The sequence below is a fragment of the Pollachius pollachius genome (assembly GCF_949987615.1).
Source record: "Pollachius pollachius genome assembly, chromosome: 8".
NCBI classification, from domain to species: Eukaryota; Metazoa; Chordata; class Actinopteri; order Gadiformes; family Gadidae; genus Pollachius; species Pollachius pollachius.
In genome coordinates this window covers 4,048,515-4,063,174 of record NC_136941.1, presented here as the reverse complement: position 1 = coordinate 4,063,174, position 14,660 = coordinate 4,048,515, and the positions used below count along the sequence as shown (strand labels likewise).

The window sequence follows — 14,660 nt, the reverse complement described above, 5'->3', positions numbered from 1 at the left end:
GCAAAGGAGAGAGAGGGGGAGAGGGAGAGAGAGATTGATTCTGTATGAGAGAAGCCATGCAAGTGAAGTTGAAAGTAATTGAAACATGCTAAAGTCCTCCTTAAGGTGCTTGCACACCGCCGCGCGGCAACCGCCCTGATAACCGCCTCGCTGCCGGAGGGCTCAGCGCGGCGGTGTGAGGGGCCAGTGGTTTTTAAGAGCGGCTGCTGCTGCCGCCGCCACCGCCAGGCGTCTGCCGCCAAAAGCTTCAACACGGGGAGAGCTGAGTGGTAGGGCGGCAACCGCTTCCAGGTCCAACAGTCGCTTTTGTAACCGCCTCCCCTCTGCCGCCCCTCCCTCATTGAAATGAACGGAGGTGGCGAGTTGCCGCGCGGCGTTGTGAAACCAGCTTCAAGATTTGAGATGTCGGATGTTCTGAGTTGAGCTGTTGATTGAAGCCAATATCGTACTGTGTGTGTGTGTGTGTGTGTGTGTGTGTGTGTGCGTGTGCGTGTGCGTGTGCGTGTGCGCGTGTGCGTGTGCGTGTGCGTGTGCGTGTCTGTGTGTGTGTGTGTGTGTGTGTGTGCGTGTGCGTGTGCGTGTGCGTGTGCGTGTGCGTGTGCGTGTGCGTGTGCGTGTGCGTGTGTGTGTGTGTGTGTGTGTCTTACTGTTCATATCCTCCTCAACGTCCCCCATCACCATGGCCGGGACCCCGATGGCGGAGGCCAACACCCAAACGCAGATATTCACCACCTGCAGGTTGCCATGGCAACACCACCCCATAGAAACGCACAGATCAGAGAGGGAAGGACCCTACGGCCAGCTCCATCCCATAATACCAAACAGGATGCTGGAGTTTTGCTATCCTTGTCTCCAGCAATATGTTTACATCTAGAGACAATTTAATCCTTAGGTTATTAAGAGGCAGGTAGGGGTTAGACAGCACAGAGACAGGTTGCTAAGGAGCAGGTAGGGGTTAGACAGTACAGAGACAGGTCATTAAGGAGCAGGTAGGGGTTAGACAGTACAGAGACAGGTTATTAAGGAGCAGGTAGGGGTTAGACAGTACAGAGACAGGTCATTGAGGAGCAGGTAGGGGTTAGACAGTACAGAGACAGGTCATTAAGGAGCAGGTAGGGGTTAGACAGTACAGAGACAGGTTATTAAGGAGCAGGTAGGGGTTAGACAGTACAGACAGGTCATTAAGGAGCAGGTAGGGGTTAGACAGTACAGAGACAGGTCATTAAGGAGCAGGTAGGGGTTAGACAGTACAGAGACAGGTCATTAAGGAGCAGGTAGGGGTTAGACAGTACAGAGACAGGTCATTAAGGAGCAGGTAGGGGTCAAGGAGGGGTCACGGAGGGGTCGTGACCTTGGCCTTGTGGGGGGTCCTCATGTCCAGGGCCTTGACAGGGTGGCAGACGGCTACGTAGCGGTCCATGCTCATCACCGTCAGGGTGAAGGTGCTGGTGAACATGTTGTAGTAGTCGATGGACACCACCGCCTTGCACAGGGCGTTCCCGAAGGGCCAGAACCCAAGGAACACATCTGTACCCTGGGGGAAAGATGATCCCAATGTCTACATGTTGGTTTATAAAGGCTAAGGCAGCATTATTGAGCTACGCTAAAGGATAAATGTTGGTTTATAACAGCTGAGGTATCGTTGTGAAGCCATGCTCATTTCTACGTGTTGGTTGATAACATGATTCCAGCCTGGATTGCTTACTCAGACTGCACATTGATGTTGAAATCCAATTATCTTAACTGTTATTAGGTTATGTCTGATTATTGATATATGTTGATATAGCAATACGTTCTTCAATACACAAACTTAATGATGCATTAACGTAACGATACATAAACTCAATAATGCATTAACGTAACGATATGTAAACTTAATGATGCCTAAATATAACGATATTTAAACTTAAGGATGGATAAACCTAATTATGATCAATAATAATCAACGGCAGGTTTGGTTATAATAGTACTTATATACTATGTACTAATGCCCAGTCCTTCGCGATACTTCAGATTATAAATGCTACTAAATGCTACTAAACTACTCCATACTGCAGTACATCACAGCAGGGTTATTATGGTCTGTTACCTGGAAGGGCAGTGTGGCCAGAACCAGAGCATCAGCCAGGGCCAGGTTGAAGATGTAGATGTTAGTGGCAGTCTTCATCTTAGTGTACCTGGAGAGAGAGAGAGAGAGGGAGAGGGAGAGGGAGGGAGAGGGAGGAGAGAGAGAGAGAGAGAGAGAGAGAGAGAGAGAGAGAGAGACAGAGAGACAGAGAGACAGAGAGACAGAGAGACAGAGAGACAGAGAGACAGAGAGGGAGAGAGAGAGAGAGAGAGAGAGAGAGAGAGAGAGAGAGAGAGAGGATGTTTCAATTTCAAGCCTAGCGTCCTGGCCCTCTGTAGACCTGCCCTCTCTAAACCAGACCTCTGTAGACCAGACCCTATGTAGACTGGTTTACAGAGGGTCAGGTCTACAGGTGGACCGGTCTAAAGACCTGATTCTCTGTAGACCTGACCCCCTGTGGACCTGACCCCCTGTAGACCTGACCCTCTGCAGACCTGACCCTCTGTAGACCTGACCCTCTCTAGACCTGACCCCCTGTAGACCTGACCCTCTGCAGACCTGACCCTCTGTAGAACCTGACCCTCTGTAGACCTGACCCTCTGTAGACCTGACCCCTGTGGACCGGTCTACAGACCTGTCCCTCTGTAGACCTGTCCCTCTGTAGACCAGACCTCTGTAGACCTGGGTCCCTATGGACCGGTCTACAGACCTGTCCCTCTGTAGACCTGTCCCTCTGTAGACCAGACCTTTGTAGACCTGACCCCCTGTAGACCTGACCCTGTGTAGACCAGACTTCTGTAGACCTGTCCCTCTGTAGACCTGACCCCCCTGTGGACCGGTCTACAGACCTGTCCCTGTGTAGACCGGTCTCCCAGGGGCTTCACCGTGAGCTCTGAAGCCGTGTGGAGGTCCTCTCAGCCCCAGTATAACCACTTCAGAAGATGTATGATAGTTGAGCTCTAACCAGGCTGGTTATTAAATCATCCGGGGACACTGTCCCTCCAGTCTGCTCCACTTCCTGCTGATCTGTGGCTGCAGGAAATGCCTGACACAGACTCAGTCCAGCGCTGTCCCCAACACACTCCATCACGATCAGTGACCCCCGCCGAGAGCCTTAACCCATAGTAATGTAAAAACCTATCCCTTCAGACTAGCCTATGGACTATCATATGGCTATATGGACTAAATATTTGTGATAATTTTTGATATTTTTGATATTTTTATTATATTTTGTTTTATCTGTGAAGCCACCTTGGGTGTCCTGAAAGGCGTTTTAAATTAAATGTATTATTTATTATTATTATTATTTAATGTAGTACCTCTACTACTAAAGTATTATAGTAGTACTCTACTGATGTAGTACCTTTACTACTCAAGTATTATAGTAGTACTCTAGTAATGTAGTACCTCTACTACCAAAGTATTATAGTAGTACTATAGTAATGTAGTACCTCTACTACTAAAGTATTATAGTAGTACTATAGTAACAGTAGTGGGGTTATTACATTACCATTGTAGTACCCCAACTACTATTGGTGGTTGGGGTTGGACAGTACAGAGGCAGGTCACTAAGGAGCAGGTTTGGGTTAGGCAGTAGGTAGGTCACCTTTCAGGAACACCCAACCCCCCAGGCTATCCTCCCCTTTGATATTGCGCTCCTGAATGTAGCTCGCCACGGTAGCAGCACCTCCCTCTGTCCCTGACGTCTGGCTGAGTGGCAGCAGAGCATTCAGACTGATCTGATTGGTCAAACAACTAATGGCTCAGTGAAGCGGAAATTTCATTTCCTGAGCTTTTGTCGGCGTGTGTGCCTGAGTGGCCGTGTGCATGTTTATACATGCATGTGTGTGTGCACGTGAGAGTCTGTGTGTGTGTGTGTGTGTGTGTGTGTGTGTGTGTGTGTGTGTGTGTGTGTGTGTGTGTGTGCGTGTGTGTGTGCGCGTGTATACTAGTAATCTTCGGAACAGGAGGTTAGGAGCTAACAGAAGCCAAGCTGGGTTCCAACAGGAGCTATTGTGAGCCAAGCTAGGAGCTATCAGGACCAGCTATAGGAGCCAACCCGTGTCAAGTTAGGAGCTAACAGGAGCCAAGCTAGGTTCCAACAGGAGGCAAGTTATAGGAGCTAACAGGAGCCCAGTTATAGGAGCTAACAGGACGCCAAGCTAGGAGCTAACAGGAGGCCCGCTAGGAGCTAACAGGAAGCCCGCTAGGAGCTAACAGGAGGCCCGCTAGGAGCTAACAGGAGGCCCGCTAGGTTCCAACAGGAGTCAAGCTATAGGAGCTAACAGGAGCCCAGTTATAGGAGCTAACAGGACGCCAAGCTAGGAGCTAACAGGAGGCCCGCTAGGGGCTAACAGGAGGCCCGCTAGGAGCTAACAGGAGGCTAGCTATAGGAGCTGACAGGAGTCAAGCTATAGGAGCTAACAGGAGGCCAAGCTAGGAGCTAACAGGAGCCCGGCTAGGAGCTAACAGGGGCCCAGCTGGGTGTGGAGGTGAGCTGAATGATCATCTAAAAAGCGACACGTTTAGTTGCTTCCTCTTCTCCATTAGCTTGTAATGTTATCTGTTTAGTTCCAGCTCTCAGATGTATCCTTGTGATTCAGTGGTTTACTGTTCTTTTAAACGCATGGCCTGTTCCTGAGCGGTTTCCCCCTCTGAGCTCTCTGGTTGGCAGTTCTCTGATGGGCTGTGAGCCTTTCTCCTGTAAACACCCTGGTCACGCCTCCCTTCCAGGGAGCCAGACGGTGTAACAGGCTAACCTCTCCCCTCCCCTCCAGACGATGTAACAGGCTCACGGTTCCCCTCTCGCGCCTCTCAGGTGCCTGTCCCCTGAGCCAGGCCAGCCACCACTCTCGCTAATAGCATCGCGCCGCGGTGCAGCGTAGCATTCTTAAGCGCGCCCCGCCATGCTGCAACACTCCAGCTGCCTTTTAGTGTCTGTCTAGCAGACCAGATCCATCTGGAGATATGAGAGGCAATTCAGGGTCGAATTTAGACAATTTTACCACTCTCTCTCTCTCACACTCCCTTGCTCTGTCTGTCCCTATCTCTCGCTCTCTGTCTCTCTCTTCCTCTGTCTCTCCCCCTCTCTCTCCCCCGTCTCTCTCCCTCTGTTACTCTCTCTCTCTGTCCCTCTCTTTCTCATCGCTCTCAAGTTCTCTCTCTCCCTCTCTCGCTCTCTCTCTCTCTCCCTCTGTCACTCTCTCGCACTCTCTCTCCCACTGTCTCTCCCCCCTTTCTCTGTCTCTGTCTCTCTCTCTCTCTCTCTCTCTCTCTCTCTATCAAGTTCTTTCTCTCCCTCTCTCTCCCCCTCTCTATTTTCACTCAAGCGCTGCCGAAGTGCAGTCAACTGTCTGAGCGTTGTAGTGGTAATACTGCAGCTATTTCTATCTGCCGCACATCTCTTCCTGTTTATAGCCCAGCCAGCTGCTGCGGAGCATAGCATAAACCCTGTCTTACATGAAAGGCTAGCCTACCCTACCCTTAACCCCTTAACCCTTACCGTAACCCTCACCTTAACCCTCTTTCCCTGAACCCTAACCAATAACCCTTGCCTTAACCCTCTAACTCTAAACCCTAACCCATGACCCTTACCTTGACCCTCACATCCTGAACACTAACCCCTTTAATCGAAAAGTGGCTCTTTTGTTCTGCACAAAGAACAGGATGTTGTGGCATTTGCATGTAGAAGGAGACATCTGTAAGAACCATCCTCTTCTTCAGAAACGCTTCTTCCTCCGCTGACCTCCTCTCCCACACAAGATGGTGGAGCTCGTCAAGGAGATGGTGATGTTAAAGAGTCTGGACCTCTCAAACCTTTCTATTGTCCCCCTCTGAGTGTGGTTCTCTTCTGTCTCCTTTCTCCTGTGCCGACCTTATGGGCTCTTTTCATCGCTCATACGCACGACACTGCTGAGGAACATCTGCAAGGCCGTCGCTCATCACACATTCCTCCCCCTCACATGGCCTACAGCTCCTCGACTCCCCCCCTCCTCCTCCTCCCTCCCCCATGGTCATCCTCCTCCTCCTCACTCCCACATGGTCCTTCGCTCCTCCTCCTCCTCCTCCTCAGCCACTGACACCAGGGAGATGGAGTAGATGGAGGGAGGTGAAGGAGGTAGGGGAAGTGGAGGAGTTGGAGGAGAAGGAGGGAGGTAGAGATGGAGGGGGATGGAGGAGGTATAGGAAGAGGGAGGGGAAGGAGGAAGGTGGAGGGAGGTGGAGGAGGTAGGGGAGGTGGAGGAGAGGGAGATGGAGGAGACGATGGGAGGTGGAGGAGCAGATGGAGGGCGATGGAGGAGAAGGAGGAAGGTTGAGGAGGTGGAGGAGGAGGATAAGGAGGGAGGTAGAGGGAGGAGGTGGAGGAGAAGGAGGGAGGTGGAGAATGAGGAGATGGAGGGAGAGGGAGATGGAGGAGATGGAAGGAGGTGGAGGAGTGGTTCCAGCAGCCTGCTCCTGCAGATAACACGTGTTTCTTCCTCAGCTCTGGGGGAGTCGGAGACATGTTATCCTATAAGAGCGCACCTTTGTCCCTCTCTCTTACAGGGTGACCTCCATGGCTGGCTAAAACACCCTGCACACCTGAATGGATACATTGGGTCTCTTTCTCTCTCTCCGTCTCTATTACTATATGCTCTCTTTGCGTGTGTGTGTGTGTCTCTCTCTCTCTCTCTCTCTCTCTCTCTCTCTCTCTCTCTCTCTCTCTCTCTCAGACTTCTTTTGTAAGCGCTGCCTTGGACGTTGAACAGGTCCAGTCGTGTGTTGCAGGTCGTTTTTGTGTTCAGGGTGCTAAGCAGAATAAACCCAGACAGCCAAACAGCGGGCAGACAGACAGCGTGTCAGATAGACAGCCTGACAGACAGACAGCGTGTCAGACAGACAGCGGGTCAGACAGGCAGCGTGTCAGAGTCGGACAGACAGCAAGTCAGACAGACAGCGGGTCAGACAGACAGCGTGTCAAAGTCAGACAGACAGCTTGTCAGACAGACAGCGCTCAACGGACATGAGGAGGGGAAGCAGCTCTCCCATGCTGAGACACAGACAGGCCTGTCCAGATCGTCTGGGCTAGTGCCGGGGATGGGGGTGATGCCTGGCTCCCAGCAGCAGAGAGGTTTCCATAGCGACCTCATCCGGACGCTGCAGGCCGTCAGACATTCACCCATCAGGGCTCCGTCCCGTCGGGGGCTGGGCGACGATGGGCGGTCACACGATACGAGACACCGGGCCTGTCACTTATCACCATGACCATGAGGAACGTCCGCTGCTCCTCCAGCAAGGTGTCAGGCTCGCACTGTACCGTTAACATTAACGTTGTCGTTTCTCCAAAACATCGCCACCGCAAACGACGGCTCGCATGCAACATATTGATTGCGAACACGAGGCATTGATTGTGTCGGAACATGGGTGTTACCGTGGCCTTAGCATATTGTCAGCGTGTCATTATCGTGTTGTTACTGTGGACTCAGCATGTTGTTAGCGTGGCGTTAGCGCGTTGTTAGCGTGGTCTTAGCATGGTTTTAGCGTGTGGTTAGCGAGGTGTTAGCGTGTCGTTAGCGCGTCGTGAGCGTGGTGTTGTTAGTGTGGTGTTGTTAGTGTGGTGTTAGCTCGTTGTTAGCGTGGCTTTAGCCCTCCAGCTTGCGCCATGCTAGCAACGAGCTACCGGCACTGCTTTGCCTGCTGCTCTTCATCCTGCCCCTGATTAATTCCTCCTACGGTTTCCTCTATCGACGTGCGGCCGCTTCCTTCAGGCTCCGAGCGAGGAGGACCGGTGTTGCGTTACAAAGGGACCCACGTGTCACGTGTCTTTTAACATGTCTCTATTATGGGATGGTTCCCCTGTAGCGCCCACTCACGACCTTCACCGCCTAGCGCCACTCATTACCTGCAACGTGCCCCATTGTGTTGTGTATTCAACACCGGAGCTTTCAGGGCTCTCTGTGTGATGCATTGATGAGGAGCTGTATGCTACGTTAGCGTAGCATACAGCTCACACACACACACACGCATTGTTCAAGAGCGAAGTGGTGGGGATTAGAATGTAGCGCTGGGATGATGTGTTTTTTAACACACACACACACACACCGTATGACAAACATAAACAGTATGACAAACACACAGTATGACAAACACACACCGTATGACAAACACAGACAGTATGACAAACACACAGTATGACAAACACACACACACCGTATGAGAAACACAAACAGCATGACAAACGCACAGTATGACAAACACACATTATAACAAACACACACACTGTATGAGAAACACAAACAGCATGACAACAACGCAGTATGACAAACACACACACCGTATGAGAAACACAAACAGCATGACAAACACACAGTATGACAAACACACACACCGTATGAGAAACACAAACAGCATGACAAACACACAGCATGACAAACACACAGTATGACAAACACACACACCGTATGACAAACACACACACACACGCTCACACACACAACCATCATGACACGTACACACACTCCCATTTGATTGAGTTGCGATCTATGCAGACACACACGCACACCACCAAACACGGATCTATTTCCCAGCAGAGGCTGGGCGCAGCAGAGTGAGTGTTCCCAGGAGGAGAACGTTCTAGGAGGAGTTCAGAGAGGAGAGTACCTGAGCTCTGAGCTCCGATGGTGGAAGGACAGAGAGGGGTTGGGTTCAAATAAACATTACAAAAATAGAACAAAGAAACCTTATGCTACCAGAAAGACTAAGAAGACTAAGTCACGTGAAGAGGTACTACTCATGTAGTACTCATAGATTACTCATACTGTCACATCAAGGGGTACCACTGATATAGTACTCATATAGCACTGATACTGACATATGAAGAGGTACTCCTTTATAGTACTCATACTGTCATATGAAGAGGTACTACTCATGTAGTCCTCATAGAGTACTCATACTGTCACCTCAAGGGGTACCACTGATATAGTACTCATATATAGCACTGATACTGACACATGAAGAGGTACTCCTTTATCTTACTCATATAGTACTCATACTGTCATATGAAGAGGTACTACTCATGTAGTACTCATAGAGTACTCATACTGTCACATCAAGGGGTACCACTGATATAGTACTCATATATAGCACTGATACTGACACATGAAGAGGTACTCCTTTATCGTACTCATATAGTACTCATACTGTCATATGAAGAGGTACTACTCATGTAGTACTCATAGAGTACTCATACTGTCACATCAAGGGGTACCACTGATATAGTACTCATATAGCACTGATACTGACACATGAAGAGGTACTCCTTTATCGTACTCATATAGTACTCATACTGTCATATGAAGAGGTACTACTCATGTAGTACTCATAGAGTACTCATACTGTCACATCAAGGGGTACCACTGATATAGTACTCATATAGCACTGATACTGACACATGAAGAGGTACTCCTTTATCGTACTCATATAGTACTCATACTGTCATATGAAGAGGTACTACTCATGTAGTACTCATAGAGTACTCATACTGTCACATCAAGGGGTACCACTGATATAGTACTCATATATAGCACTGATACTGACACATGAAGAGGTACTCCTTTATCGTACTCATATAGTACTCATACTGTCATATGAAGAGGTACTACTCATGTAGTACTCATAGAGTACTCATACTGTCACATCAAGGGGTACCACTGATATAGTACTCATATAGCACTGATACTGACACATGAAGAGGTACTCCTTTATCGTACTCATATAGTACTCATACTGTCATATGAAGAGGTACTACTCATGTAGTACTCATAGAGTACTCATACTGTCACATCAAGGGGTACCACTGATATAGTACTCATATATAGCACTGATACTGACACATGAAGAGGTACTCCTTTATCGTACTCATATAGTACTCATACTGTCATATGAAGAGGTACTACTCATGTAGTACTCATAGAGTACTCATACTGTCACATCAAGGGGTACCACTGATATAGTACTCATATATAGCACTGATACTGACACATGAAGAGGTACTCCTTTATCGTACTCATATAGTACTCATACTGTCATATGAAGAGGTACTACTCATGTAGTACTCATAGAGTACTCATACTGTCACATCAAGGGGTACCACTGATATAGTACTCATATAGCACTGATACTGACACATGAAGAGGTACTCCTTTATCGTACTCATATAGTACTCATACTGTCATATGAAGAGGTACTACTCATGTAGTACTCATAGAGTACTCATACTGTCACATCAAGGGGTACCACTGATATAGTACTCATATATAGCACTGATACTGACACATGAAGAGGTACTCCTTTATCGTACTCGTATAGTACTCATACTGTCATATGAAGAGGTACTACTCTAAATGAAGTGGTACTACTCCATAGTACTCTATAGTACTAAAATGAAGAAGTACTCCTCCATAGTACTCTATAGCACTCATACTATCAGAGGGAGGCACTATTTCGTAGTACTCGTAGTAGTACTCCCTAAGCCCTACCCGGTCTGCTCCTCTGTCGTGATTGGCCGATGGGAGTCAGGCAGTAAATCTGTTATTCTGCTGGCGGCTGGAACGTTCCGGAACGTTCCGGAACGTTCCGTCCTGCGGCGGTGGAGCGGGGAGAGAGATGTGCAGGGTGGAAAACTACTGGCCGACTTCTGATTGCATTGTTTCATCACAGACCGTTACGGAGCTCTCTGATTGGCTGTCCCTGAGGCCATTTTACCTCCAACACCAATCTTTCACTCTCTTCTCCCTCCCTCTGTCTCTCTCCATCCCCTCTCTCCCTCTCCCCCCCCCTCTGTCTCTCTCTCTCTCCCTCCCTCCCTCCACTCTCTCTCTCTCTCCCTCCCTCCCTCCCTCCCTCCCTCCCTCCTTCCCTTCCTCCCACTCTCTCTCTCTCTCTCTCTCTCTCTCTCTCTCTCCCTCCCTCCCTCCCACTCTATATCTCTCTCTCTCTCTCTCGTTCTAGAGACAGCACTGACAAGAACAAAAACTATCTTCCGTCTCTCTCTCTCTCTCTCTCTCTCTCTCTCTCTCTCTCTAATCACCCATTCATACCAAACCCCTATAACCCTAAACATCACCACCTCTCTAAAGCGTTCATGCTTCAAGCTTCATCACATCATCACTCTTATTGACGCACAGAAGCGATCCGAGTGTTTGTTTATTAATCTGTCGCTCTCTCATAAACCTTCTGATTGATGACATACTTCCTGCTGAGATAGGCAGAGGCAGAAAGACATACAGGTAGACGGACAAACGGGTAGACAGATAGACGGACAGACAAACAGACCTTCCCCTCTTCTTGTTCTTTCTGTCCTCCTCTCCTCTCCTCTTCTCTCCTCTTCTCTTCTCCTCTCCTCTCTCTCTCTCTCTCTCTCTGTCTCTCTCTCTCTTACTCTCTCTCTGTCTCTCTCTGTGTTTCTCTCTCTCTCTCTCTCTCTCTCTTTCAATCTCTCTCTCTCTCTCTCATTCAACTATTAATCAACACTGATACGAGTTCTTAACAAGTACTACAAAAATAATACACAAGTACTGCTCAACGAGAAGTAATCAACACGTATTAGTGATCAAGTACTGATTAACCCAGCCAGGTCCACTCTCCACATCCACTCTCTCTCCTCCTCCAAGCTCTTACCCTGCTAGATCTCCCTTACATGTGTTTGTGTGTGTGTGAGAGAGGGGGGGAGAGAGAGGAGAGAGAGGAGAGAGAGGGAGAGAGAGAGAGAGAGAGAGAGGGAGAGAGGAGAGACAGAGAGAGAGAGAGAGAGAGTGAAGGAGACGGGGAGAGAGAGGAGAGAGAGGGGGGAGAGAGACAGAGAGAGGGGGGAGAGAAAGGAGAGAGACGAGAGAGAGGTTGGAGAGAGAGAGAGGGGAGAGAGAGGAGGGGAGAGAGAGAGAGGGAGGGGAAAGAGAGAGAGCGATGAGAGAGGAGGAGGAGAGAGAGAGAGAGGATGAGAAGCCTGATGTTTAGCATCATTTCTTTACGGTGAATTAGACCCAAACAACAGATTAAGGCTCATTAAATTATCCCCAGCTGAGAGGGAGAGATTAGAGCCAGGGGAGAGATAGAGTGTGTGCGTGTGTGCAAGCGTGTGTTTATGTGTGTGAAATTAAGAATATTTCTCATGGCCTCATTAAGCTGTGTTCAGTTTCAGTTTTAATAATTTAAACAGACGAGGGAGAGAGAAAGAAAAGAAAGAGGGAGAGACAGAGAGAAAGAGAGATAGAGAGGGAGAGAGAGAGAGAGAGAGAGAGAGAGAGGTGCAACCTAAAACTGGTTAAGGGGGGGGCTTGTCAAGGCTCTGTCTTTAGCCAGAACCATACCGATCCAGTATAGTGAATGTTGAATGTTGAATGTTGTGTCCATAACCAGTTTGAAGAGGACACTTCTCACGTGACCTCGAGATTCTTGTGTTTCTTTCTGCTACCCATCCATGGATGTCCTCGACTCTGTCTCTCCCTCGCTCTCCCTCTATCTAGACATGAACTGCTCTTTTATCCTCTGCTGTGGATGCTCTTCTATTTTCCTATGTCTCTCTCTCCCTAGACTTTCCGCCTCTGCGTCCGGTCGTCTCCTTGGCTCCCTGTCTTCAGCGCACATGGAGCGGCCATCTGTGGCCAAAAAGCTTCCCATTCAGGAGCCCATGTGACCACTAGAGCTCCTGATTCTGTAGGAGCACAAGCCATATATGAGGGCGCCTCAAGATACTTCTTCTGATTGGATCATGTTTTTCAGATAGGTTCTCTCGGCGTAATGATTGATTTTCCTTATTCAGTCCAGCAAAAGCAATTAATTCTCTTTGTTGCCTACTATGGATGTCTTTGTTCAGAGGCTGAGCGCGAACAGAGTATAAGGTATTGAAGACTGCACTCCATCTGAACCTTCATCAAATCAGACAAAACAGCTGAAATATTTCTCTATGTTATCGTCTAAAAGCCTCTGATGATGGAGATATTCAGATCAATGTCCGTGCCTCTCCTAATGGACCTGGTTTCTATAGCGATGAGCCGTCAGGTCAGCTGACCGCTATAATACTTTGACACGTTGAAATAGGAAAAATACTTTTTGATGATGGTTTCTTTCGGTGCCGCTGCTGTTGCTATGGCAATAAAGGTGCTGCTGCAGTTGCTATGACAATGGTTTTGCTTTCATAGAACTACTGTTGTTGCTATGGCAATCTTTACTTTTGGTAGTGCGGTTGTTGCTATGGCAGTGATGTTTTTTTGGAGTGGTGTTGTGGTTGCTAAGGTGATCATGTTGTTTGTTGTAGTGCTGTTGTTGCTATATTGATTTAGTTTTGGCAGTGTTGCTTTTGCTGCTTTGGTGATTGTGTTGATGCAACTGTAGGTGTTGTTTTGGTGTTCCTGTTGTTGATCTTGACATGGTGCTTCAGCATTGCTTCTGTTGTTGCTATGGCAAGTTTACTGCCTTTGTGCTAATGGTGTGGTTGCTATGGTAACAGTGTGTTACTGCTGTCATAGTTGCTATGCAGATGGGTTTTGTTGGTGTTAATGGTGTGGTTGCTATGCAGACAGTGGTTTCGGTGGTGGTGGTGTGGTTGCTACGCAGACAGGGTTGTTTCGGTGGTAGCAGTCAGGGGTGGGATGACATGGTACTGGGTAGATTGGTGGTGGTGGTGGGTGGTAACGCGGTACTGGGTAGAGTGGTGGTGGTGGTGGTAACGTGGTACTGGGTAGAGTGGTGGTGGTGGGTGGTAACGCGGTACTGGGTAGAGTGGTGGTGGTGGTGGTAACGTGGTACTGGGTAGAGTGGTGGTGGTGGTGGGTGGTAACGTGGTACTGGGTAGAGTGGTGGTGGTGGTGGTAACGTGGTACTGGTTAGAGTGGTGGTGGTGGTGGTGGTAACGTGGTACTGGGTAGAGTGGTGGTGGTGGTGGTAACGTGGTACTGGGTAGAGTGGTGGTGGTGGTGGTAACGTGGTACTGGGTAGAGTGGTGGTGGTGGTGGTAACGTGGTACTGGGTAGAGTGGTGGTGGTGGTGGTAACGTGGTACTGGGTAGAGTGGTGGTGGTGGTGGTAACGTGGTACTGGGTAGAGTGGTGGTGGTGGTGGTAACGTGGTACTGGGTAGAGTGGTGGTGGTGGTGGTAACGTGGTACTGGGTAGAGTGGTGGTGGTGGTGGCCAGGGCTGAGAGGGTCCTTCGGTGCTTCAGCGGGTCTTACCTGACGATGACGTACATGACCAGGCAGTTCCCCACCAGCCCGACCACGCACACGATCATGTACACCACCACGATGGTGGCCTTCACGCCCGTGGGCAGGAAGGCGTCCGTCTCGTTGGAGCTGATGTTCTGGTGGCAGGAGTCGTTGTAGGGGTGCAGGTGGGCAAAGTCATCCAGCAGGGAGTCCTCCGGGAAATCCATCTGGGGGACAACAGAACGTATTACTGCTGCTGCTGGGCCTACTAACACGAATAACCTTTCACTCATTGTTAGTAATGCTATTACTACTGCTACAATAACTAGCATTAGGGAGAGGGGATGGCGATGGAGGGTAGACGTCCCTTTACACCGTCCACTTGGCTGTGATGTAATATGTACTGCCTGGCT

The 14,660-nt window shown here is 49.1% G+C and overlaps 1 protein-coding gene across 1 annotated transcript in view; it reads right to left on the bottom strand.

The window, feature by feature from the left end:
• The window catches only part of oprl1 (opiate receptor-like 1), a gene marked incomplete at its 3' end in the record, with an annotated part of 19,321 nt that extends 4,934 nt beyond the window's left edge, over positions 1–14,387 (bottom strand). The window contains exons 1-4 of the mRNA XM_079741452.1: positions 14,275–14,387; positions 2,090–2,177; positions 1,352–1,534; positions 648–732 (exon numbers count right to left, since the gene is read on the bottom strand). Of these exons, the coding sequence (XP_079597578.1) occupies positions 648–732; positions 1,352–1,534; positions 2,090–2,177; positions 14,275–14,333 (415 nt within the window). The 5' untranslated portion in view covers positions 14,334–14,387. The remainder of the gene's footprint in view (positions 1–647; positions 733–1,351; positions 1,535–2,089; positions 2,178–14,274) is intronic.
• Positions 14,388–14,660: the final 273 nt, after the last annotated feature.